At 48.3% G+C, this 22,995-nt stretch overlaps 1 protein-coding gene across 3 annotated transcripts in view; it reads left to right on the forward strand.

Annotated features, from left to right (window-relative positions):
- Window positions 1-22,995, forward strand: part of MATN2 (matrilin 2) — a 173,369-nt gene that overhangs the window by 131,234 nt on the left and 19,140 nt on the right. For all 3 annotated transcript variants that reach the window (XM_064384440.1, XM_064384441.1, XM_064384442.1), the window contains exons 8-12: window positions 6,372-6,494; window positions 10,106-10,228; window positions 10,483-10,605; window positions 20,449-20,571; window positions 22,844-22,966. In XM_064384440.1, coding sequence (XP_064240510.1) covers window positions 6,372-6,494; window positions 10,106-10,228; window positions 10,483-10,605; window positions 20,449-20,571; window positions 22,844-22,966 — 615 coding nt within the window. The remainder of the gene's footprint in view (window positions 1-6,371; window positions 6,495-10,105; window positions 10,229-10,482; window positions 10,606-20,448; window positions 20,572-22,843; window positions 22,967-22,995) is intronic.

Raw genomic sequence — 22,995 nt, forward strand, 5'->3', positions numbered from 1 at the left:
AAAAAGAATCATTTGGGAAAGGGTCTTTTTTTTTTTTTTTTTCTGAGGAAGAGTCTTGTTCTACCACCCAGATTGGAGTGCAGTGGAGCAGTCTTGGCTCACTGCAACCTCCGTCTCCTGGTCTCATTGTTAGTCTCACTTCAGCCTCCCGAGTAGCTGGGACTACAGGTGTGTGCCATCACGCCCGATTAGTTTTTGTATTTTTAGTGGAAACGAAGTTTCACCATGTTGTCCAGGCTGGTCTCAAACTCCTGGACTCAAATGATTCTCCCTCCTCAGCCTCCCAAAGTGCTGGGATTATAGCATGAGCCACCATGCCCGGCCGAAAAGCATGGGTTTTGGATTGCTGTCTGCCAGGTTGCTGGGTGATAACCTCTTGAAGAATCTAAATGTCTTCCAGTTGAATGATGTCATGTGTAAATCATTCTTTTTTTAAAAAATATATTACTTGAAACCTTAATTACTAACTTATTTTAATTTTTAAAAAAGTTTTACTTTTTATATTTTTATTATGTGTTGCCGAAGCAAGCACTCCTTTTCATGTTTTTAAAATTGATATAACATAGTTGTATATCTTTTTAGTATTTATTTTTTTAATTGACAAATAAAAATTGTACACTTTTTATTGTGTACAATATATTGTTTTGAAATGTGTAAATATAAATCTATCTTTTTTTTTTTTTTTTTTGAGACAGAGTTTTGCTCTTGTTGCCCAGGCTGGAGTGCAATGGAGTAATCTTGGCTCACCGCAACCTCCACCTCCTGTGTTCAAGCGATTCTCCTGCCTCAGCCTCCCAAGTAGCTGGGATTACAGGCTTGCACCACCACGCCTGGCTAATTTGATATTTTTAGTAGAGATGGGATTTCTCCATGTTGGTCAGGCTGGTCTCAAACTCCCGACCTCAGGTGATCCACCTACCTCGGCCTCCCAAAGTGTTGGGATTACAGGCGTGAGCCACCGTGCCCAGCAACATTGGTGTTTTTATTGTGGCAAAATCTATATAACATAAAATATCCCATTTTAACTATTTTTGAGTATACAGTCCAGTGATATTAAGCACATTCACATTATTATGCAGCCATCACCACCTTCAATCTTCAGAACTTCTTCATCACCCCAAACTGAAACTCTATACCCATTAAACAATAATTCCCCAGCTCCCCTTCCTCCATCTCGTAGCAGCCAGCCACCAATCTACTTTTTGTCTATGAATTTGATTATTCTAGGTGCCTCATATAAGTGGAATCATAGAATATTTGTCCTTTTGTAACCAGCTCATTTTGCTTGACATGTTTTCAAGGTTCATTCAGTTGTAGGACAGGTGAGAACTTCCTTTTTAAGACTGGATAATATTCCATTGTATCTATACATTGTCCTTCGTTTATCCACTCATCCTTTGATAGACCCCTGGGTTGCTTCCACCTTTTGGCTCTTGTTTATTAATACTGCTGTGAACTTGGGTGTGTATACCCAGAAGTGGAATTGCTGGATCATGTAGTTAATTCTCCATATTTAATTTTTTGAGGAACCGCCATGCTGTTTTCCACAGTAGCTGAATGATGGGTTTTAAGAGAGTTGACTGCCGGGCACGGTGGCTCACACCTGTAATCCCACCACTTTGGGAGGTCAAGGTGGGTGGATCACCTCAGGTTAGGAGCTTGAAACCAGCCTGGCCAACATCGTGAAACCCCGTCTGTACTAAAAAATACAAAAAAAATTAGCTGGGTGTGGTGACAGATTCCTGTAGTCCCAGCTACTCAGGAGGCTGAGGTGGAGAATCATTTGAATCCAGGAAGCGGAGGTTGCACCACTGCACTCTAGCCTGGGTGACAAAATAAGACTATCTCAAAAAAAAAAAAAAAAACAAAAAAAGAGAGAGAGAGAGATTGTTGGCTAAAGATCATTCACCTTTCCCTGATAATGTAATGGAGTGATTCCCAAAGGCCCCAGACTATGGGCCCTTCATGTTCTGTGTTTGTCTGTCTGTCTGTGGCTGGTGTTTTATTGCCAGGCCTGTTTTTCCTCCATCGAAGCTCTTGGCTTGTTTCCTGGCACTCAGTTGTGTCCTGCACAGGTGAGGTTGTTGATGAGTTTCAGGTAGATGAACAGAAGCTGCACACAGCTAACAATATCCTCTCTCTCCTCACATAGGAATGAGTTCCAGAGACAGTGCCAAGGGTCAGTGACACAGCAAGGTGATGTGGCCAGCCCTGTGTGCTGTGGCCTTCTCTCAATGGATTCTCTCTGCAGGCATTCTGCTCATACTCTGGGCATGGAGGAAGCTTCAGCCATCAATTACCTGGGAGGGCACATTGTGGATTCTTTTTTTTTTTTTTTAATTTTTTTAAAGACGGAATCTTGCTCTGTCACCCCAGCTGGAGTACAGTGGTGTGATCTTGGCTCACTGCAACCTCCATCCCCTGGGGTCAAGTGATCCTCATACCTCAGCTTCCCGAGTAGCTGGGACTACAGATGTGTACCACCATGCCCAGCTAATTTTTGTATTGTTAGTAGAGGCCGTATTTCACCGTGTTGGCCAGGCTGGTCTTGAACTCCTGACCTCAAGTAATCCACCCACATCGGCTTCCCAAAGTGCTGAGATTACAGGCATGAGCCACTGCGCCCAGCTGGATTCTTTAACAGACCCTTTGAGGGGTCCCTCAGGTCCGGGTCCTACTCACATCTCTGTTTTTACTAGCAGCGGGTCTTGATCAAGTGGTTAACCTTACTAAACCCCAATTCCTCAGCTTTGAAATATGGATAACAATCACACATATCTTACAAGGTCAAATGAAGTCATGTTTGTAAAGTGGGTGGCACAGCATCTGGCATTTAGCAGGGTTTAAGAAATGATAGCAGCTATGATTATCATCACTAAAATTAATATCAGACTGCCACTAATAGTGAGAAAAATAAAGATGGCATGGTTTCTGCTCGTGGAACTCAGTCTAGTGAAAGAAACAGACTTTGAAGTATCACAGATACGAAACACACTACATAAGCATTATGAATGCTGTGAAAGAGAGGTCCTGTAGAAAGAACTGACTTCATCTGGGAGGTCACACAGGATGACAAAATGACGTTGAGCTGAACATGAAGGAAGATAGAGGGGTTAGCGTGTGCTAAGAATGAGCCACTCAAGCGAGAGGGTGACATCATATCTTCAAGTGATTTGTGGATGTGAGCTTCCTCAAAGAATTTTTGGAGAGATACATGGTAAAAATAAAATGTATTCATTACTTTAGATGATTTTAGATTATTTCCCCTGTATCAGTTATGGTGCTTTTTGATCACACAAAACAGGAAATCCATTTAATGGTATCTTAAGTCAGAAGGACATTTACTTTACGTTTTTTTTGTTTTTGAGATGGAGTGTCGCTTTATCACCCAGGCTGGAGTGTAGTGGCATGATCTCAGCTCACTGCAACCTCCACTTCCCAGGTTCAAGCAATTCTCCTGCTGCAGCCTCCGAGTAGCTGGGATTACGGGTGCCCGGCTAATTTTTGTATTTTTAGTAGAGACAGGGTTTCACCATGTTGGCCGGTATGGTCTCCATCTCTTGACCTCATGATCTGCCCACTTCGGCCTCCCAGAGTGCTAGGATTATAGGCGTGAGCCACTGCGCCTGGCTACTTTTTACCTAACAAGTCCAAGGGTGGTTGGTCCTATGGATGGCTCAGTGACTCAGTGATATTATCAAGAACCCAGATTCTTTCTGTCTTTCTATTCTGCCAAAAAGCATGTTGCATTTTTGTCTTCATGCTTGTCACCTCGTGGTTACAAGATGGTTGCTGCAGCTCCTAGCATTATATCCTCACACTGCTAGATTTGAAGGCAAAAAGGACAGATGACAGAGAAAAGCATTTCTCTTCATACGCCTTTGTCTTTTTTTTTTTTTTTTTTTTTTTTGATATAGAGTCTTGCTCTGTTTCCCTGGGCTGGAATACAGTGGCACAATCTTGGCTCACTGCAACCTCCACCTCCTGGGTTCAAGCAATTCTCGTGCCTCAGCCTCCCAAGTAGCTGGGATTGAAGGCATGTGCCACTGTGTCCTGCTAATTTTGTTTTTTGTTTTGTTTTTAGTAAAGTTGGGGTTTCGCCATGTTGGCTGGGCTGGTCTCAAACTCCCAGCCTCAAGTGATCTTCCCACCTGGCCTTTCAAAATGCTGAGATTGCAGGCATGAACCACTGCGCCCAGCTGCCTTTTTCTTTTTAGGAAGAAAAGAGGTCACCCAGTAAACTTCTTATGTCTCATTGGCCAGAACTAGGGTGTATTCCCACCCCTTGACCAATGATTGACAAAGAAGAACATGGTTGCCACTCTGGCTTAGACAGCCATGATTCATGCTTGGGGGTCATGAGATAATGGTTATTGGCAAGAAAACCAACAGTGTCTGCCACATCCCCAGAAAAAGAACAATGCTGTGCAGTTAAACTGATCCAGCCCAGCCAATGAGGTCGGTGGTGACCTTTTCCTGCAACACCAGTCTCATAAAGGCTCCCCACAAGCTCATTTGTGCCTTTTCCAGTTCTCTGTCTCCGCTGGAGCCTGCTATGTGTGGGGTCCTATGGCTTTAGCATTTTCTACCAGGAAAGGAATTGCTTATTGGCTGCTGGTTATGACACAGTTTTTCCATCTGCTGGCAGAAACACAGCGTGGATAGAGTGACCTTACCATAGGACAGAACTGCAGTAGGCTGGGGCAGCATCAGAGATGCGCCTCCTCCGGTCATGATACGATGCCAGTGCGATCTCAACAGAGCAAGGCGAAGCATCTGGACCCTTCTTCGTGAAACTGCTAACTCTTGCCTCCCTAAGTAGCTGGATATTTTGCAAGATCACCTTTTGTTTATTCTACCTTGTGCCGCTCGATGTCACTGTCGGATGTCACTGTAGACAGAAGCTGTCTACATGCTTTGAGCCCTAGTGATCAGGTTAACTTGAGAGAGGCACTGGATTTTCTTAGCTTTTCCATCTTTCTTTTTTTTTCTTTTCCTTTTCTTTTTTTACCATCATGCGCATAGAGAGCTTTTCCATCTTTCTTGGAAGGAGGTCGACTGGGGAGTGTGGCCTTCGTCCCAGTTCTCAGCTCTTTGGCCATTGACTCAGTTCAGTTCAGCTCAACTGAGCCTTGGGTTGCTCTTTGTCCATCAAAGGGGGGAAATGCTGGAGAATCCACAGGTATACTTCAGGTACCAGGTTCTTTTAAACAAACTCCCAGAGAGCAGGAGCTGTTGTCTCTGTCCTATAGAGCACCTGGTTTCCTGAAGATTTAGTGAAGTTTGCCTGCCTTTCCACCTCTACTGCAAAGTCTTCTTCAAGGCATAACCCTGGCCTTGTCACCTCCACTAACATTCTCACCTCCAGACACCTGTTCAGAGCCTTCACTGCTCCATCCTGGGGCTGGCAAGACCCTGCACGACCAGCCATGCTCAGCTGGGCCAGCTCCCTCTGCCTCCCAGCCTCATCTCTCTCCTCACACTCCAGCCATACTCAGCTTCTCACAGCTCCCCAGGCATGCCCCTCACCCTCATCCCCGGGCACATGTGTTCACTGTCCCCTCATCCCCAGGCACTTGTGTTCGCTGTCTCCTAATCCCTAAGCACTTGTGTTGGCTGTCCCCTCATGACCAGGTGTTTGCATTTGCTGTCCCCTCATGCTCAGGCACTTGTGTTCACTGTCCCCTCATCCCCAGGCACTTGTGCTCGCCGTCCCCTCATCCCCGGGCACTTGTGCTCGCCGTCCCCTCATCCCCGGGCACTTGTGCTCGCCGTCCCCTCATCCCCGGGCACTTGTGCTCGCCGTCCCCTCATCCCCGGGCACTTGTGCTCGCCGTCCCCTCATGCTCAGGCACTTGTGTTCACTGTCCCCTCATCCCAGGAGTTCGTGTTCACTGTCCCCTCATCCCCAAGCACTTGTGTTGGCTGTCCCCTTATCCCCAGGCATTTGCATTCACTGTCCCCTCATGCTCAGGCATTTGTGTTTGCCATCCTCAAGTCCTCACGTTCTCCTCCCTGGGGCCTCCAGTTGGCCTCATCTCCTCTGGGAAGACCCCCTCACCCCAGGACTTGGGGGGCCCCTGCTCTATGCTCTGCGTTGTCTTATGGTTGCCATTCCCTTGTCTGCCTCCTTTCCAGAGCCTGAACGCCTCAAGGCAGGCCTCCATCTTAATCGCCATTACATCCCGGCATCTAGCTCAGGGCCTGGCACTTGGTTCGTGGATAAATGAATGAATGATCTGTCCCAGCTCACCTCGGCAGGCAGCACCCACCAGCCCTCTCCATGGGGGCTCGTGGGAGCCCCGAGGGGCTGCCCTCAGCTCTGGGAGAAGCCCAGAGTCTGAAGGAGGGTCTGCCCTTCTTCCCCTCAGGGATCAACTACTGCGCGCTGAACAAACCGGGCTGTGAGCACGAGTGCATCAACACGGAGGAGGGTTATTACTGCCGCTGCCGCCGAGGCTACACCCTGGACCCCAACGGCAAAACCTGCAGCCGTGAGTGTACCCTAGGGGCGGGGTGCTGACGGAGGGTGGGGTCCACTCACAGGCACCAGGCGGGCTCACTAGCAACCAGTCATGTCTGGAGCCCCCTGGGGTTTCCTGATGGTCTGTCAGTTGCAGCCTTCCTTACCTTTAGTTTCCTCGTCCGTAGAATGTGACTATTAATACTATCAACTAACCAACCCAACAGGTTGGGTTGCAAGGATTAAAAGAATTAATAGGGGCTGGGTGTGGTGGCTCATGCCTGTAATCCCAGCACTTTGAGAAGCCGAGGCAGGTAGATCACTTGAGGTCAGGAGTTCAAGAACAGCCTGGCCAACATGATGAAACCCTGACTGTACTAAAAATACAAAAAATTAGCTGGGCGTGATGGCAGGCGCCTGTAATCCCAGCTACTCAGGAGGCTGAGGCAGGAGAAATGCTTGAACCTGGGAGGCGGAGGTTGCAGTGAACAGATCACACCACTGCACTCCAGCCTGGGCAATAGATCGAGACTCCACCTCAAAAGAAAAGAATTAATAGGAGGAAAACTACTTAGAACAGTGCTGCTAGGCTTAAGCACTCTATAAATGTTAACTAATATTAGTATTTGCTGTTGAGAGCATTTCCTAGGTCAGACAGGCTTGATTTCAAATCCAGCCTCTTCCCCCTACTAGACGTGTGTGACCTTAGGCAAGTTATTTACCTTCTCCATGTTTTGATTTCCCATCTATGACAAAAAGTGAAACTAATGGTTGGATTGATCCCACAGGGTTCTTACAGGGAGAAATAGGAGCCATTTTCCTATCTTAGCCTGGTGCCTGACATAGGGTAAACTTCTAGTCAAGGGGAATAGTTCCTATGGTGGAGCCTGTGAGAGTGGCCAGTGCCCGGCCCCCGACTGGGACAAGAGGCCGGAGGGAACAGATCTTGAAAAGCAAGCTACAGAGGCTGATCTGAGGGCAGAGGCAAGAAACATGGGACTTTCTGCGAAGGCTTGTCTTCATTTTCTTGTGTCAGAGCCACAATGAAGCTTCACTTGGTGATGTAAATGTGTAGGAACTTGCAGGCTCTGCCAGCTGGGCGGCTCCATGGTTTTTTATGAGGCACCGTCCCCGCGGGTCCTGGCCAGCAGGGTGGGAGTGCCTGAGTGTGGCTGTGGAGCCTGTGCCCTTGGCATGTGGGAAAGGGGCCCATCTCCATGACATGGCCCATGCAGAAGGGGCCCTTTGTGTGCCTTTCCACTCAGCAACCCCACATCTGCTCCCCTTTGGAGACAGAGATAGATTGTGAGCGAGGACAGTGCAGCTCTTGAGCGCTGGGCTCCACGCTGCCCACAGAGAAGTTTCCCAGATGAACTATGAGGTCCAGGGCAGTCCTCAGGAAAGCGTGGCCCCTCCAGTGTCCAGAGAGAACAAAGGAACAAAGTGCCTCAGTGAAGTCTCACTCTGTTGCCCAGGTTGGAGTGCAGTGGCGTGACCTCGGCTCACTGCAACCTGTGTCTCCCAAGTTCAAGTGATTCTCCTGCTTCAGCCTCTCGAGTAGCTGGGATTACAGGCACATGCTACCATGCCCAGCTAATTTTTTGTGTTTTTAGTAGAGATGGGGTTTCTCCATGTTAGCCAGGATGGTCTTGATCTCCTGACCTTGGTGATCCGCCCACCTCAGCCTCCCAAAGTGCTAAGATTACAGGCGTGAGCCACCGAGTCCAGCCTCAGTTAAGGCTTAATAAGGACTGATCTCAGAGGCCAAAGGGCTTTTGAACTGGAAAGTTGGTACCAAAGTCAGCGCCTGCTGTATGTCGCCTCTGCACGTCTCTGAGTGCAATGAGAGGCCAGCAGGGAGCAGGGCTCTCATTCAACAGGAGACGCCTTGGTGACCATGGATCTGTGCATATCCTGCCTGTTTCCTGGAGTGTCAGGTCTGCCAGCTGATGGCCCTGGTAGTTTTCCCAGGGCAGGTGGGCCTGACCTGGCCAAGCCCATGCAGGTCACCAGGGACATGGCCTGACTGCCCCTCCCAGCATGCCTCTGGGGTCCAGAAGAGCTCTAAGGATGGACCACAAGAGATTGGGACACTCCGTTCTCTCTGGCATCTAGTCAACTCTAAGCAAGTATAAACCAGGCCATTTCTGTCTTGCAGTTAGTAGAGAAAGCCACGGGGTTCTGCTTTCCCTGAGGGATCAGGGAGCACAGGCCATAAAAACAGCAAGCTCTTCTGAGGCGCTCAGTCTGTGCTGGCAATGCCCTGAGCACCTTCCATGCATAAACTCACTGCATCCTCACAGCCGCCCTACTAGGCACCCACACTCTTGTCCCTATTTAAAGAAGGGGAAACTGTGGCACGATGGGATTAAGTCATTATCCTGGGGTCCTGTACTAGTAAATGGCAATGCCGGGATGTGAACACAGGCATGTAGCTCCCAAGATCCAGCAAGTGTTCGCAGGAGGTGCATCCACTGGTGGAATGTTCCAGAAGGCACCAGTCCCAGGCTCTGCGGGAGTCAAGAGGCCCACTTGGCAGCCCTGCACAAGGCCTCTAGTGTCTGTCCAGTCTCTGGAGGTGTATTTTCTCCATAAGGGAAGCCTGGGAGGCAGCCTGCAGCGCTGTTAGTGGGAGCTGTCCACCACAGCTGTGTGTTCATTAGCCTTCAGTGCTTGCTGCCGGGAGGACCAGCTGTGCAGTGTTCCGATGCCAGGATGGGCCACACATGCAGGCCCAGGCTTTGGTTTGTTTTTTGAATCTCGATGTCCTGATGATGGGGGTAAAAAAAAAAAAATCGAAATTGATTTCACTGGGAAGGACAATTCTTTTTCATTTTCAGTTAGAAATGAAACTATACAACTAATTATTACTCAGCACTAATTGGTAATAATAGTGTGTTCATTAAGTAGTTGCTGTATGCTAGCTACTGTTCTGAGCACTTTACGTGAATCAACTCCTCTTATTCTCACCCTATTCCTATAAGAAAGCAACCATCTTCATCCGCATTCACATGTCAGGAAACAATGGCCGAGAGGCCATGGGACTGCCCAGCGTCCATAGCTAGGAAGTGGAAGAGGTGTGATGTGAGTCCAGGTAGTTTGATGCCAGAACCTGCATTCTAAGCACTGCTCTATCAGCTGTGTGGTTTTGACCTTGACCTTCCTGAGCCTCACTTTCCTCTCTGTGAAATGGGAATTGCACCTGCTCTCAGAGGCGCCCTGAGACTGTAGATTCTGTGTGCCATGGCCCTGGCAGAGTGCCGCTGACATCAACAAGGATAGCATTTCCCAGCTGTTGGGGTTGTACACTTTACTCTTCAAACAAAGAAATGGGAAAAAAGCCTGGGCGTGGTGTTGAGCACCTGTAATCCCAGCTACTGGAGGCTGAGGCAGGAGAATCGCTTGCACCCAGAAGGCAGATGTTGCAGTGAGCCGAGATCTCATCACTGCACTCCAGCCTGGGTGAAAAGGGAAAGAAAACCAACAAGCCAGGCTGATTGTCTAGAGGGGCCAGGGACGTGGGGTAGAAATGACAGCTTCCCCGTGGCTCGTTATGTCTCTGGTTTTGTTTTTCAATCTCAGTTGCTGGTAGGGTGTTGCCCCCTCAGCTCCTCTATGCTTTTGTGTGTGTGACAAATGCAGGGGTGGACCACTGTGCACAGCAGGACCATGGCTGTGAGCAACTGTGTCTGAACACAGAGGAGTCCTTCGTCTGCCAGTGCTCAGAAGGCTTCCTCATCAACGAGGACCTCAAGACCTGCTCCCGTGAGTCCCTCCACGCTCCTCTCCTCCTAGGGCAAAGTTTGCACCAGGAGTGAAACCTATGTGACTGCAGAGGGCACAGGTCATGCTTGGGTACCCCTCCCCTGCCCCTTGCTCTGCTCCAGGAGGTAGTGGGGATGTCCACTGGGAATGCATGCCTTCAAGGGAGGGTGGGGTGAGCTTGATGGTCACTTGATCCCATCACCGTAGCCCAGAGGTCTCACTGATGGAGGACTGCCTGGCTTTTGGTTTTGCAGGGGTGGATTACTGCCTGCTGAGTGACCACGGTTGTGAATACTCCTGCGTCAACACAGACAGATCCTTTGCTTGTCAGTGTCCTGACAGACACGTGCTCCGCAGTGATGGGAAGACGTGTGCAAGTAAGTGAAGGACAAGTGGGACTGTGGCTGCGGGTGTGGGTGTGCCGCCCATGCATATGCGTGCCTATGTGTCCTGTCTCCAGGCTTTGCTGGGCCCCAGTGAATGTGTGTGACAGCATCTCTTAGCCATTGAGCCTTGGTGGCTGCTCCTCTCCCTCCCCTCAAACTTCCTTCCCTCATCCCCTGAAGCAGCTTTTTGCTGTTTCCACAGCCCACCTCCCTGTCATTCTGAAGCTGGACAGAGCCCTAGTCCTCAGCTCTCTCTGTTCTACCCTAGCCAGCTAGTGTGGCACACGAATAATAATAATGTGGACCCCTCGCTGACTGCTGGCTGTGTGCTGGGCACTGTGCTAAGCACACATGCTGTTGCATTCAAGGGACAGATGAGGAAACTGTAGCTTAGATTAGGAGCCTAAGGTCACCAGCTAGTAAGTGGTGGGTTCAGATTCTGCTGGGTGTGATTCCAAAGTCAGTCCTGGGAGAAGAGGACGCTCCTGAGAAAGCCTTTGCCCTGCTTTCTGATCCCGGTGACCTCACAGCACATGGTGAGGCTGGCAGTGATAGGTCCTGGGTACACATTTCCTCGGAGCTGGTCTCAACTCCTGTCTCCATTAAAAAAAGAAAAATGCTCCCAGACCTCCTTCCCTCCTTCACCGAAGAATGCTGCTGTGTTTGTTGCCCTGCAATTCTGTTTCCAAGTGGACCAAGATAAAGAATTAAAATATAGTCATTTTGAGAGAAGGGATCAGAAATGGAAGAAAAGGACCATAATTTACCTTCCCTAGCCTGCTGGTCTTTCTAGTTATACGGCCAGGTTCCCTGAGCACTGCTACAATTGTAAGCACAACCTAATTTATCCACCTTTTTATATCACCCATTCATCTAGGCAGATGAGCTGGCTGCACAGCTGGGTGTGCCTCTCTATGCTGCCTGTGAGAAAGTATTTCCAGTCTGGGACAGATTCTTGAATCTCAGCAAATGGGTTATCCATGTTATAGCTTTCTGTGGCTCCCAGCCCAGCTGCCTCCCAGACTGCTGCTGCAGCCAGCTCAGGGAGGGACTGGGCACAGGGGATGCAGAAAGGGTGTGTCGAATTGCATGGACATTGACTGCATGCCAAAGCCAGATGCAAGGGGTTTGCTGGTTTGTTTAATTCACCATCATTTTAGATTATTCATGTCCTTCTGTCCACCTCATTCCTGTGATAATCAAGAACTGACTATAAGATGGTTGCAGGGCTGGGCATGGTGGCTCACGCCTGTAATCCCAGCACTTTGGGAAGCCAAGGCGGGCAGATCACCTGAGGTTGGGAGTTCAAAACCAGCCTGACCAACATGGTGAAAATACTGAAAATACAAAATTAGCTAGGCATGGTGGCACATGCATGTAATCCCAGCTACCTGGAAAATTGAAGCAGGAGAATCGCTTGAACCAGGGAGGCAGAGGTTGTGGTGAGCCATCAAGCCATTGCACTCCAGCCTGGGCAACAAGAGCAAAACTCATCTCAACAACAACAAAAAGCTGGCTGCAGGACCTCTAAGAAATTCTCATGAGCCCTTCTACACAAATGCAGCCCCATCTCCTTTGAATCGTGTGCCCCTTTCTCTCCCCTGCCCAGGTCTACATCTGGGTTATGACTCAGCCAATTTTAAGTGTTGCCCATTTTCTCATTTAAAGTGGGTTTCTAACCAATGGCACAGTGGAACCATCTACATGAGTAAATGTCCAACAATGCAATGAATAGTGAGTATTGTTATTTATGTATGGTTGTGTCTAGATGAGAACTTGTGAGATAATTAGATAAAATTGTCCTCAGGAACTGTACATGAGAGATGCGTTTAACCCACCAGCTGATACATATGCGTTGAGCTATTCCCCTAATTGAAGACTTTCTGCCTGCCCCAGAATGATTCATTCTGACTGTCCTGTCCTGTAATAATGGGCTAGGTTTTCAGTGTGGCCACAGCTAACTGGAGGTTGGGATGTATGTTCCCCAGCTCTACTACAGATGACAAAGCGCCAGATGGCATGACTGTACCTTTTTGGTAAAGCCTGTTGGGGATCAGCCAGGCCTGGCTCAGCAGATAATAGTGTCCTTTGTTCTTTATAGAGGCAGCCTTCACTTAGAGCTTTGACAGCAAGTAGTCTTAAGAATATGCCACTCGGGTGGGTGCAGTGGCTCACGCCTGTAATCCCAGCACTTTGGGAGGCCAAGGCAGGTGGATCATGAGGTCAGGAGATCAAGACCATCCTGGCTAACATGGTGAAACCCTGTCTCTAATTAAAAAAGAAAAAAACGAATGTGTCACTTACCTTCTGGAAAGTTCTCTAAAGTATGGAGGGGCTCCTGCCGCCCAGGGATGAAATGGGCACTGCCGTCCACCTACTCCTTCAGGCACCTTGGGCTCCCTGCCTCTGGAGTGATGTCCCCTCCCTTCCTCCAGCCCCCTGATCCCAAGCTCTGCTTTTCCTGATGCTCCCTAGCAGCCCTCTTACCTCTGACAGTTAGATGCCCAGACTCAGGGTGTGGAGGGGAAGGGAGGGGGCAATCTCTTGTACCAGCTGCAGCTGACAGGACTCCTTCCCTCTCTAGACATTTCCCTGAGACTGACCTTGTACAAGGGCATCCCAGCATTGAGAAAGACTCCACAGGCCTGGTGTGCATGGAGCACAATGCCCACTAGCCTGCAAGCTCCTGGAGGTTGGAGGTCAGAGGCCAACATGAAATGACTGGAAGCATGAATGGACAGAGGCCACCTGTCTTCTTGCCCCATGGCCCCGGCGCAGGGTCCACTCCCCACCTGATAGCCTTCAGTGGCTCCCCACTGCCTCCCAGAATAAATTTCCATTGCACTCCTTGATTTGGCGGAGTGTAGAGCCCCCCTTCCACTTCTTTAGCCTCACCCCAGATCCTCCTGAAGCTTCTTGTTCTTCAGCCAAAGTGGCAAGTCCCTTATTCTCTGAAGGCCCTGTGCCCCAGTGTCACCCCCATGGGCAACCTCCTCCCCTACCTGATAGGCTCTCCTCTCCTCCTCCCAGCCCAGGCTCTGCTGGGGCCTCTCCGCAGAGGTCTCCTGCCCGGCCTCGCCCTGCAGCTCTCTGTGCACAGGTCTGAGAAACCGTGTGGCAGAGCAGAAAGAGTACTGCACTGGAAGCCCAAAGACTGCGTTCAAATCATGTCACTTCTACCCTAGGCGAGGGAATTGGCCCTCTCGGGGTCTGACTGCTCATCACTAAACTGAGAATAGTCGTTGCTGCCTTTGAAGACCACTGTGTGGCCCAGAGAGACTGCTGCTGCAGTGCTGTGTGAACTTGCAGACTGCCATGACCCCTAGGGGATTCCTCTTCTTGTCTACCCTCCCCAGCATCAGAACCCCCTGCACTGAGGAGACTCGGAAGGGAGCTCCTGGCATTGCTGCCTGGAGACCCATCTCCCAGGGCTAGTCCTGCTCTCCTTGGAGGGGCCCCAGAGATGCACAACTCTGGACGGGGGCTGGACTCAGGAGTCCAGGGGCTATCGTAGGAGGGACCCTCCCTTCTGCAAGCGGAGGACGCCAACCCGAATCAGAGCTGTCAACCTAGGGCACTGGGGGATCACTGGTGGTCATACTCCCAGTCCAGCTATCACGGGCAGATCTGCACAGGCCTGTTAGGCTACCTGAGGACCTGAGCTTGGCCTTCCGAGGCTGAGGCAGCCCTAGGCAAGGCTAGGGGAGTGTTTTAGTCTACTCGGGCTCCCATCACAAAATACCATAGACTGAATGTTGTTTCTTAACCACAGAAATTTATTTCTCACAATTCTGGAGGCTGGAAGGATCTGGCCTGGCTGGGCGCTGGTGAGGGCCTTCTTCCTGGTTTACAGGCAGCCAGCCAGCATCCAGCTGTGTCTTCATATTGCATGGGCTGTAGGGGGTGAGAGAGCAAAAGAGTGCAGACAAGCTCTCTGGTGTCTCTTCTTATAAAAACACTAATCCTATCAGGTCAGGATCCTGCCCTCACGACCCCATCTAAACCTAATTACCTCCCAGACTCCACCTCCAAATACCATCACATCAGGGGTTACGGATTCAGATGTGAATTTTGGGGGAAACAGTCTTTAGCAGGGAGTAGGGGAGGGCCACCCTCACTCTCGTGTATTCACATTACAGGCTTGATGCAACAGAAGGAAGTTAGAGATTTTCCCTTATTTTGTGGGAAACGGACACGGAGGAAACTGATGCCTCCAAGCCGACCCTGGTCGGGGAATCAGTGGCAGAGCTGGAATCAGAGCCCGAGTCCCCTGATTTCAGGATCTCTTGCCCAGTGTGAGATGCCCTGGAAAAGTACATCTCAATTCAGCTGCTTCTTGGTTTATCTGAGAAAAAGCCTAGATGGAGTTAGCAAAGGATTGGCTGCTCCTAGTTTTATTATTACAAGAAAAGCCAGGAAGCAGGGTAATTCTATCTGTCGGTTACTGTCTTGGCAGATGGCCGCTGTGGCTTTCTCTCTCTGGGGTTGGGGTTGGTTTTAACAACGTCTTACGTGGAGTCCCAGACGCAGGATTGCTGTCTGTCATCACGGCAGATGTGCAAGTCCACAGAACATGCTGCCCCACAGTTGCTGTGCCACAGACATATGTGACTCACCTGTGTCAGCATGCGGGCTGCTAGACATGGACCCTAAAGACCTGTGCTACATCCTAAAACTTCTAACCATCCTGAGCACACGCCGCAGACTTCATTCATCATGAGGGTTTAATTAAATACGTAGGCCTGGGTCCTTATGTGTAAAAGGAAGAGAACTCTTCTTTGAGAGGAAAAACGTTTTCTTCCTCCCTCTTGAGATTTCTCATGTCCTCCCACCCATTTCACTTAAGCAGTGGTTCCTAATGGAGTCTCGCTTTACTCTTCTCTCAGTTTGAATCTAGGTACTTCCTTAAGCGCTTGGTTCCTTCACCCTCATTGTCTACAAATATTTACTGTGTACCTGCAGTGTGCAGGGTGCTGGGGATCTTTAGGGTTGACACAGATTCCGCTTGCACCCTGGGGAAGAAGGGTAACAGATGGAGCAACCATTCCACGTGGTGAGCGTGGTGATGTGGGAATGATGGTGCTGCGGGAGCCTCCCCTAGTCTAGAGAAAGATGTTTGATCCAACACCCAGAGAGCGAGTACAGTGAGCCAGCCAGAGATGGAGGGGAAACGCTTCCCTAGAGGCCAAAGAGTGAACTGCAGGAAGTTCCGTGCTCTGAGTATGGGGTACTGAGTATGAGAGGGAGGCAGGCGAGAGTCAAGCCTGGGGATGCCAGTGGGACCCATCACCCACCTACAGCCTGGAGAGGTACGAGAGAATTCCTGGCCGGCCTCCCTTGAGAAAATGATTTTTGTCTAGTTTGTCTTCTGAGAATCTTCCAGGCTGTCTCAGCACACCCTTTTAAGCTAGGATGATCAGTGGAAGGGCAGCTGGACCAGGGATGCGGAGGTGACAGACTTGGATATAGTCCCATCTCTGCCCTCAGGACAGCTAAGACCAGTCACCTCTGAAGGTTAAGGGACATTGGGAAAGTCACTTCCTCTCTGACCATCAGACATTCTCATCTCTCTCTTTTTTTTTTTTTTTTGAGATGAAGTCTCACTCTGTTGCCCAGGCTGGAATGCTCAGGCTGAAGTGCAGTGGTGTGATCTTGGCTCACTGCAACCTCTGCCTCCCAGGCTCAAGCAATTCTTCTGCCCCACCCTCCCAAGTAGCTGGAACTATAGGCACTTGCCATCATGCCTGGCTAATTTTTTTTTTTTTTTTGGTAGAGACGGGGTTTCATCATGTTGGCCAGGCTGGTCTTGAACTCCTGACCTCAGATGATCTGCCAGCCTCAGCCTCCCAAAGTGCTGGAATTACAGGTGTGAGCCACCGCACCCAGCCTTCTCATGTCTAATGAAGGGGTTGGACTGCTTCATCTCCAATGAGATGAACTTCCAGCCTCCAAACATGGATATTGCCTGGCTCAGATAAGTGCTTCATAAACACTTGCTGAATGAATGAACTTACTGTGGTGCCCACCATTGTCTCCCAGGCTGAAGACACCCCATGGTAGTGAGTAGGGGACCACTGAAGCATTTTCCTATAGGGGAGTATCTTTGCCCTGGGGAGAAACTGACGCCATGTTGGTTTCCAGACTTGGTGGATAGAAAGCTAGTGCCTGTGGTCAGGAGGTTAACTATTGTCCACCTTTGGCATTCTCTAATTCCCCATCCATGGTTCTCTGAATTAGTAAGTGGCCCAGAACATCCCTGACAGGCAGAAACTGGACACTTTGCTGAACAAATGTGAGTCGTGCATTTTGCAAGGTGGGCTTGTTGGGGGGAGTGGGAAGCCTAGCTGGCCACAGCAGCCACATACCCCATGGGGTTCTTATTTAAAACATCTGCACAACAGCCCTGTCAGGTGGATCTAATTATCCTCAGTTTTCAGAATAGAAAATGGAGGAAATAGGTTGGGCATGGTGGCTCATGCCTCTAATCCCAGCACTTTGGGAGGCTGAGGCGGGCGGATCACCTGAGGTCAGGAGTTTGAGACCAGCCTGACCAACATGGCAAAACCTTGTCTCTACTAAAAATACAAAATTAGCCAGGAGTGGTGGTACATGCCTGTATTCCCAGCTACTTGGGAGGCTGAGGCAGGAGAATCACTTGAACCCAGGAGGCGGAGTTGCAGTGAGCCAAGATCGCTCCATTGCACTCTAGTCTGGGTGACAGAGTGAGACTTTGTCTCAAGAAAAAAAATGTTTCCTTTTGCTCAATGGTTCTTTCTAGGGGTCTGTTAGGCACCAGGAATTATGGCCACTGCCAACATCTCACCTCTGATGATTCATCGAAATCATCTATGGGACTTGGAAAAAATATAAAGGCCCAGGCAGCACCCCAGAAACTCTGAATCAGAAACAGAAACAGAGACTGTCTTACATTGTTGGTGAGAGTAGAGATTGAAATAATCTCTTTGGAGGATGATTTGGAAATATTTATCGGCCTTTAAATACTCATACCCTTTACCTAGGCAATTCTGCTTCTGGATGTGTAACTTTCAGATATGCCTCCACATTGTATGTAAAACTATAATGCACAAGAATATCCATTACAGATCAGGTGTGGTGGCTCATGCCTATAATCCCAGCACTTTGGGAGGGCGAAGCAGGAGGATCACTTGAGGCCAGAAATTCAAGACCAGCCTGGGCAACATAGTGGGACCCTATCTCTACAAAAAATATGAAAATTAGCTAAGCATGGTGCACCTGTAGTCCCAGCTACTTAGGAAGCTAAGGTGGGAGGATCACATGAGCCTGAGTTGAGGCTGCAGTGAACTGTGATGACACTACTGCACTCTAGCCTGGGCGACATAGCAAGACTCTGTCTCAAAAAAAAAAAAAAAAAGCCTGAGCTGAAGCTAAGAGGATAGAACTGGGCACAAGGGAAGCTCCAGGAAGGAAGGGCGTGCTCAGAGGGTTCTGTCTGGATTGCAGCTTGACAAGGCTGACACGAAAGAGCTATAGCTATTTTATTATCATGGAAAATGGAGTAGTAGTATTATAAATTCATGGCAGGGGAAAGAAAAAACACCTCACCTCCATAGCCAGCCAGTTGTCTGTGTTATGAATCACTCGGTTGTACTTTCCACTCTTACGCTACACGAGGAACTACCCAAGCCATCAGGAAATGTTCTGCATTAAGAGTGAGTCTAGAATTTGCTGAGAAAAGTGAGTTGTGTTCAGGGCAGGCAGGAGGATCCAACTTGGCTTTGAGCCTCCTCTGCAGCTGTAATTGGAGATATCAACCTTTTCCCGTTCTTCAGAGATTTTGGTAGTGCTTCTGCCCAGAGAAAGACAGGCAGATTTCCCTTCATGTTTGAAAGCTTGCTTTAGAATATAGCAATGCAGTATAGTCAGAAAAAAAAACAGGGATTTATTTGTAAGATTACAGTTTAAGTCTGGTTCTTCCTCTTGATAACAGTTGGTCTTGATAAGCCATTAGCCTTCCCAACCCTTAGCTTCCCTAGCTGGTGGGTGAGAGTAACAATAGCTGCCTTAACTCATCCAAAGGTGGTTCTGAGGAGGCCTCTCCAGAGAGATACTGCAAAGATGCTTTACCAAAAAAAAGTGTGTGGTTTGTGCCTGATTATGAAAGTCATTATCTAGACCGGGCATGGTGGCTCACACCTGTAATCCCAGTACTTTGGGAGGCCAAGGCAGGCTGATTACCTGAGGTCAGGAGTTTGAGACCAGCCTGGCCAACATGGTGAAATCTCATCTCTATTAAAAATACAAAAATTAGCCAGGTGTGGTGGCTCATGCCTGTAGTCCCAGCTACTCAGGAGGCTGAGGCAGGAGTGTTGCTTGAATCCAGGAGGCAGAGGTTGCAGTGATCCAAGGTTGTGCCACTGCACTCCGGCCTGGGTGACAGAGCAAGACTCCATCTGTAAATAAATAAATAAATAAAATAAAAGACATTATCTGCTTTGGGACCTTTGTTTAATAACTTCATGTCCATTGTAGAAATTCTACTCAACCTGAAAGGATGGAGTTCACTTTCAGAAATGAAAGTGAAATAAAACAAGTTCTCTCTACTCCCTGCCCAGCAGCCACTCTCCATCCTTCTGTCCTGCTCTTCCTCCATAGAACTTTTTCCCACATGACATTTCACATATTTATGTTTTCTATGCATCCCTCTTCCCTGACACCTGTTGCCAAATGTAAGCTTCACAAAAGCAGAAACTTTGTTTTATTCATTGCTATATCCCCAGAGATAAAACAGTGCCTGGCTCATCACAGGTACTCACAAAATATTTGTGAACTGACTGAATACATGAATGAATGGGTTACCTAAGTGTAACAGATACATATATACATGACGGTGCGGTGGCTGACGCCTGTAATCCCAGCACTTTGGGAGGCCGAGGCAGGCTGATCACTTGAGGTCACGGGTTTAAAACCAGCCTGGCCAACATGGTAAAACTCCATCTCTACTAAAAATACAAAACAATTAGCTGGGCGTGGTGGCGTGCACCTGTAATCCCAGCTACTTGGAGGTGGAGGTTGCAGTGAGCTGAGAGCGCGCCACTGCACTCCAGCCTGGGCGACAGAGCAAGACGCTGTCTCAAAAAAATATATATATGTAGTACTAGTAGTATAAATTCATGGTAAGGGGGAAAAAACACCTCACCTCCATGGCCAGCCAGTTGCATCATCAGCAAGAAAGAACAGCATATATACACACATAAATACATAGGTAGATAAGTAAATATGTTGATATTATAGCTATGTAATAGCCAATGAGGTTAATCTTATTTTCTAATATTCATAAGTAATTTATCTCATTCTGTAACTTGTATTCTCATGTTTTTGTTCGTTTTTCTTGTGAAGATTATTATATTGTTTGATTTTTATGTGCCATGTATATATTAAAAATTTTTGCTCACTTTGGGAGTCCAAGGTGGGGGGACTGCTTGAGTCCAGGAGTTTGAGACCAGCCTGGGCAACATGGCAAAACCCCGTCTCTACAAAAAATTAGCCAGGTATGGTGGTGCACACTTGTAGTCCCAGTTACCCAGGAGGCTGAGGTGGGAGGATCACTTTAGCCCGGGAGGTGGAGGCTGCGGTGAGTTAAGACTGCACTGCTACACTCCAGCCTGGGCGACAGAGTGAGACCCTGTCCCAAAAAAGAATTTTTGCTCCTAGACATGCTTTCTGTTCTGAAATGTGCACTGTAGGATAAGGCACTGTTTTAATTCAAGGTGTCTGAAATGTTTTTATGATTGAATAAGCCACTAATGTATGAGTCATTTTCTTCTGTTTGTCTAATTCCCATTTGATTCTCAGAATTGGACTCTTGTGCTCTGGGGGACCACGGCTGTGAACATTTGTGTGTAAGCAGTGAAGATTCGTTTGTGTGCCAGTGCTTTGAAGGGTACATACTCCGTGAAGATGGAAAAACCTGCAGAAGTAAGTTTGTACTGGAGGTGGCTCCTCCTGCTATGCCAGACCACTGTGTGAAATCGCTATGCTCATCTCTGTATACCTCAGTGCCTCTCAGAAGTCAATGCCACACAGTAAAATGTAATGTAGTGTCCTGGATAGGACCCTGAAAGAGAAAAAGAACATCAGGGAAAAACTAGGCAGGGCCTGGTGGCTCACATCTATAATCCCAGCACTTTGGGAGGCCAAGATGGGCAGATCATGAGGTCAGGAGTTCGAGATCAGTCTGACCAACGTGGTGAAACCCTGTCTCAACTAAAAATACAAAAATTAGTTGGGCATGGTGGCAGATGCCTGTAATCCCAACTACTGAGGAAGCTGAGGCAGGAGAATCACTTGAACCCAAGGGGTGGAGGTTGCAGTGAGCCAAGATTGCACCACTGCACTCCAGTCTGGATGACAGAGCAAAACTCTGTCTCAAAACAAAAAAAAAGAAAAAGAAAAACTAAGTAAATGTAAATAAAAGATAGACTTGGGCCGAGTGGGGTGGCTCAGGCCTATAATCCCAGCACTTTGGGAGGCAGAGGTGGGCGGATCACCTGAGGTCAGGAGCTCAAGACCAGCCTGACCAACATGGAGAAACCCCATCTCTACTAAAAATATAAAATTACCCAGGTGTGTGGTGCATGCCTGTAATCCCAGCTACTTGGGAGGCTGAGGCAGGAGAATTGCTTGAACCCGGGAGGCGGAGGTTGCAGTGAGCCAATATCGTGCCATTGCACTCCAGCCTGGGCAACAAGAGTGAAACTCTGTCTCAATTAAAAACAAAATGTGTGTGTGTGTGTACACACACACACACACATATATATAGACATTAGTTAATAATCATGTGTCAGTGTGGGTTTATTAATAATAACAAATGGACCATACTAAGGTGAGATGTTAACAATAGGGAAAACCAGATGTAGGGTATATGGCAATCCTCTGTGCTAGCTTCTCAATTTTTGTGTAAATCCAAAACCATCCTAAAAAATAAAGTCTATTAAAAAAATGGACAAAACGAAAGAAGTCAACACCAGAGCTGCTACTGAAATTATTCATTTCCATGCTGTGTGGCAAGAAACAGTGGTTTGGCAGTATGTTCTAGTGGAAAGATGTACAGTCAGAAATCCAAGATTCAGTCAACTTCTGTCTCTGCCATTTATTAGCTGGGAAAATTGCCTAACTTCTCTAAGCCTCTCTGCTTATCAATCTTTAATAATGTTGTTGTTGTTATTTCTGGTAGCACAAATCCCTCCCAGAGGGCACCTTGTGAAGCCATTTTTACGTTTCAGAAGGCAAAGCCTCTTAGATAGGGCTGCAGCTAGCCTGCCCAGGACGAGCAGCCTTAGAGTGAACTGCTGCTGTAAATCTCAAGACACATCTCTGAATAACCAAAGGGGAGTGTGTGACCCTGATTTCCATCCCTATAAGTTATCTTTTTCTCAAATTTCTCAAAGCACTTTATAAAGAGCAACTCATGTTGACACTTCTGGAAGAAAAGATGGGTAACTGGAGTAATTGCTCTCATTTTTTAGACAGCAAAGCTAAGACTCCAAGAAGTGATTCTCCTAACTCATACACGATGTTAGGGACAAAGCCAAAGTTAGATTTCAGTGCCACTAATCTAAATTGAGGTTTAATTGCCTGAGGCATTGTATCAACAGTGTTTCCATTCTGATGTCAGAAACTATGTCTACAGAAAGCTGATGATGGACTGCACTTTTTTTTTTTGAGACGGAGTCTCGCTCTGTCCACCAGGCTGGAGTGCAGCGGCACTATCTCAGCTCACTGCAACCTCCACCTCGCAGGTGCAAGTGATTCTCCTGCCTCAGCCTCTCAAGCAGCTGGGACTACAGGCATGCGCCACCACACCCAGCTAATTTTTTAAATTTTTAGTAGAGAAGGGGTTTCACCATGTTGGCCAGGATGGTCTCCACCTCTTGTCCTCATGATCCGCCTGCCTCGGCCTCCCAAAGTGCTGGGATTACAGGCGTGAGCCACTGCACCCGGCCAGTGGACTGCATTTTAACACTAAAGTGCTGGTGAATGATGATAGTGAAGATAGTGAAACAGTCTGAGTTAGCCTGAATTAGAGCCACTAAACTTTGTTCTCAATTGTATCTTTCTGCCCCATGGATCACCGAGCTCAGGTGGCAGTAGAGTCTGGTGGCTGACTCTAGTGGATGGGTCCTCCAAAATGAAGTCCATCTGAAATGTATATTGGTGAAATTGTTGTAACTTGCTCTCCTGTCTTCAGGGAAAGATGTCTGCCAAGCAGTAGACCATGGCTGTGAACACATTTGTGTGAGCAGTGAGGACTCATACACATGCAAGTGCTTGGAGGGATTCCGGCTCGCTGAGGATGGGAAACGCTGCCGAAGTAAGTAGCCTCGAGGTAGAGAAGAACTT

The sequence above is a fragment of the Aotus nancymaae genome, unplaced genomic scaffold, assembly GCF_030222135.1.
Source record: "Aotus nancymaae isolate 86718 unplaced genomic scaffold, 86718_ANA_hifiasm-v0.15.2.pri h1tg000036l, whole genome shotgun sequence".
Classification (NCBI taxonomy): domain Eukaryota; kingdom Metazoa; phylum Chordata; class Mammalia; order Primates; family Aotidae; genus Aotus; species Aotus nancymaae.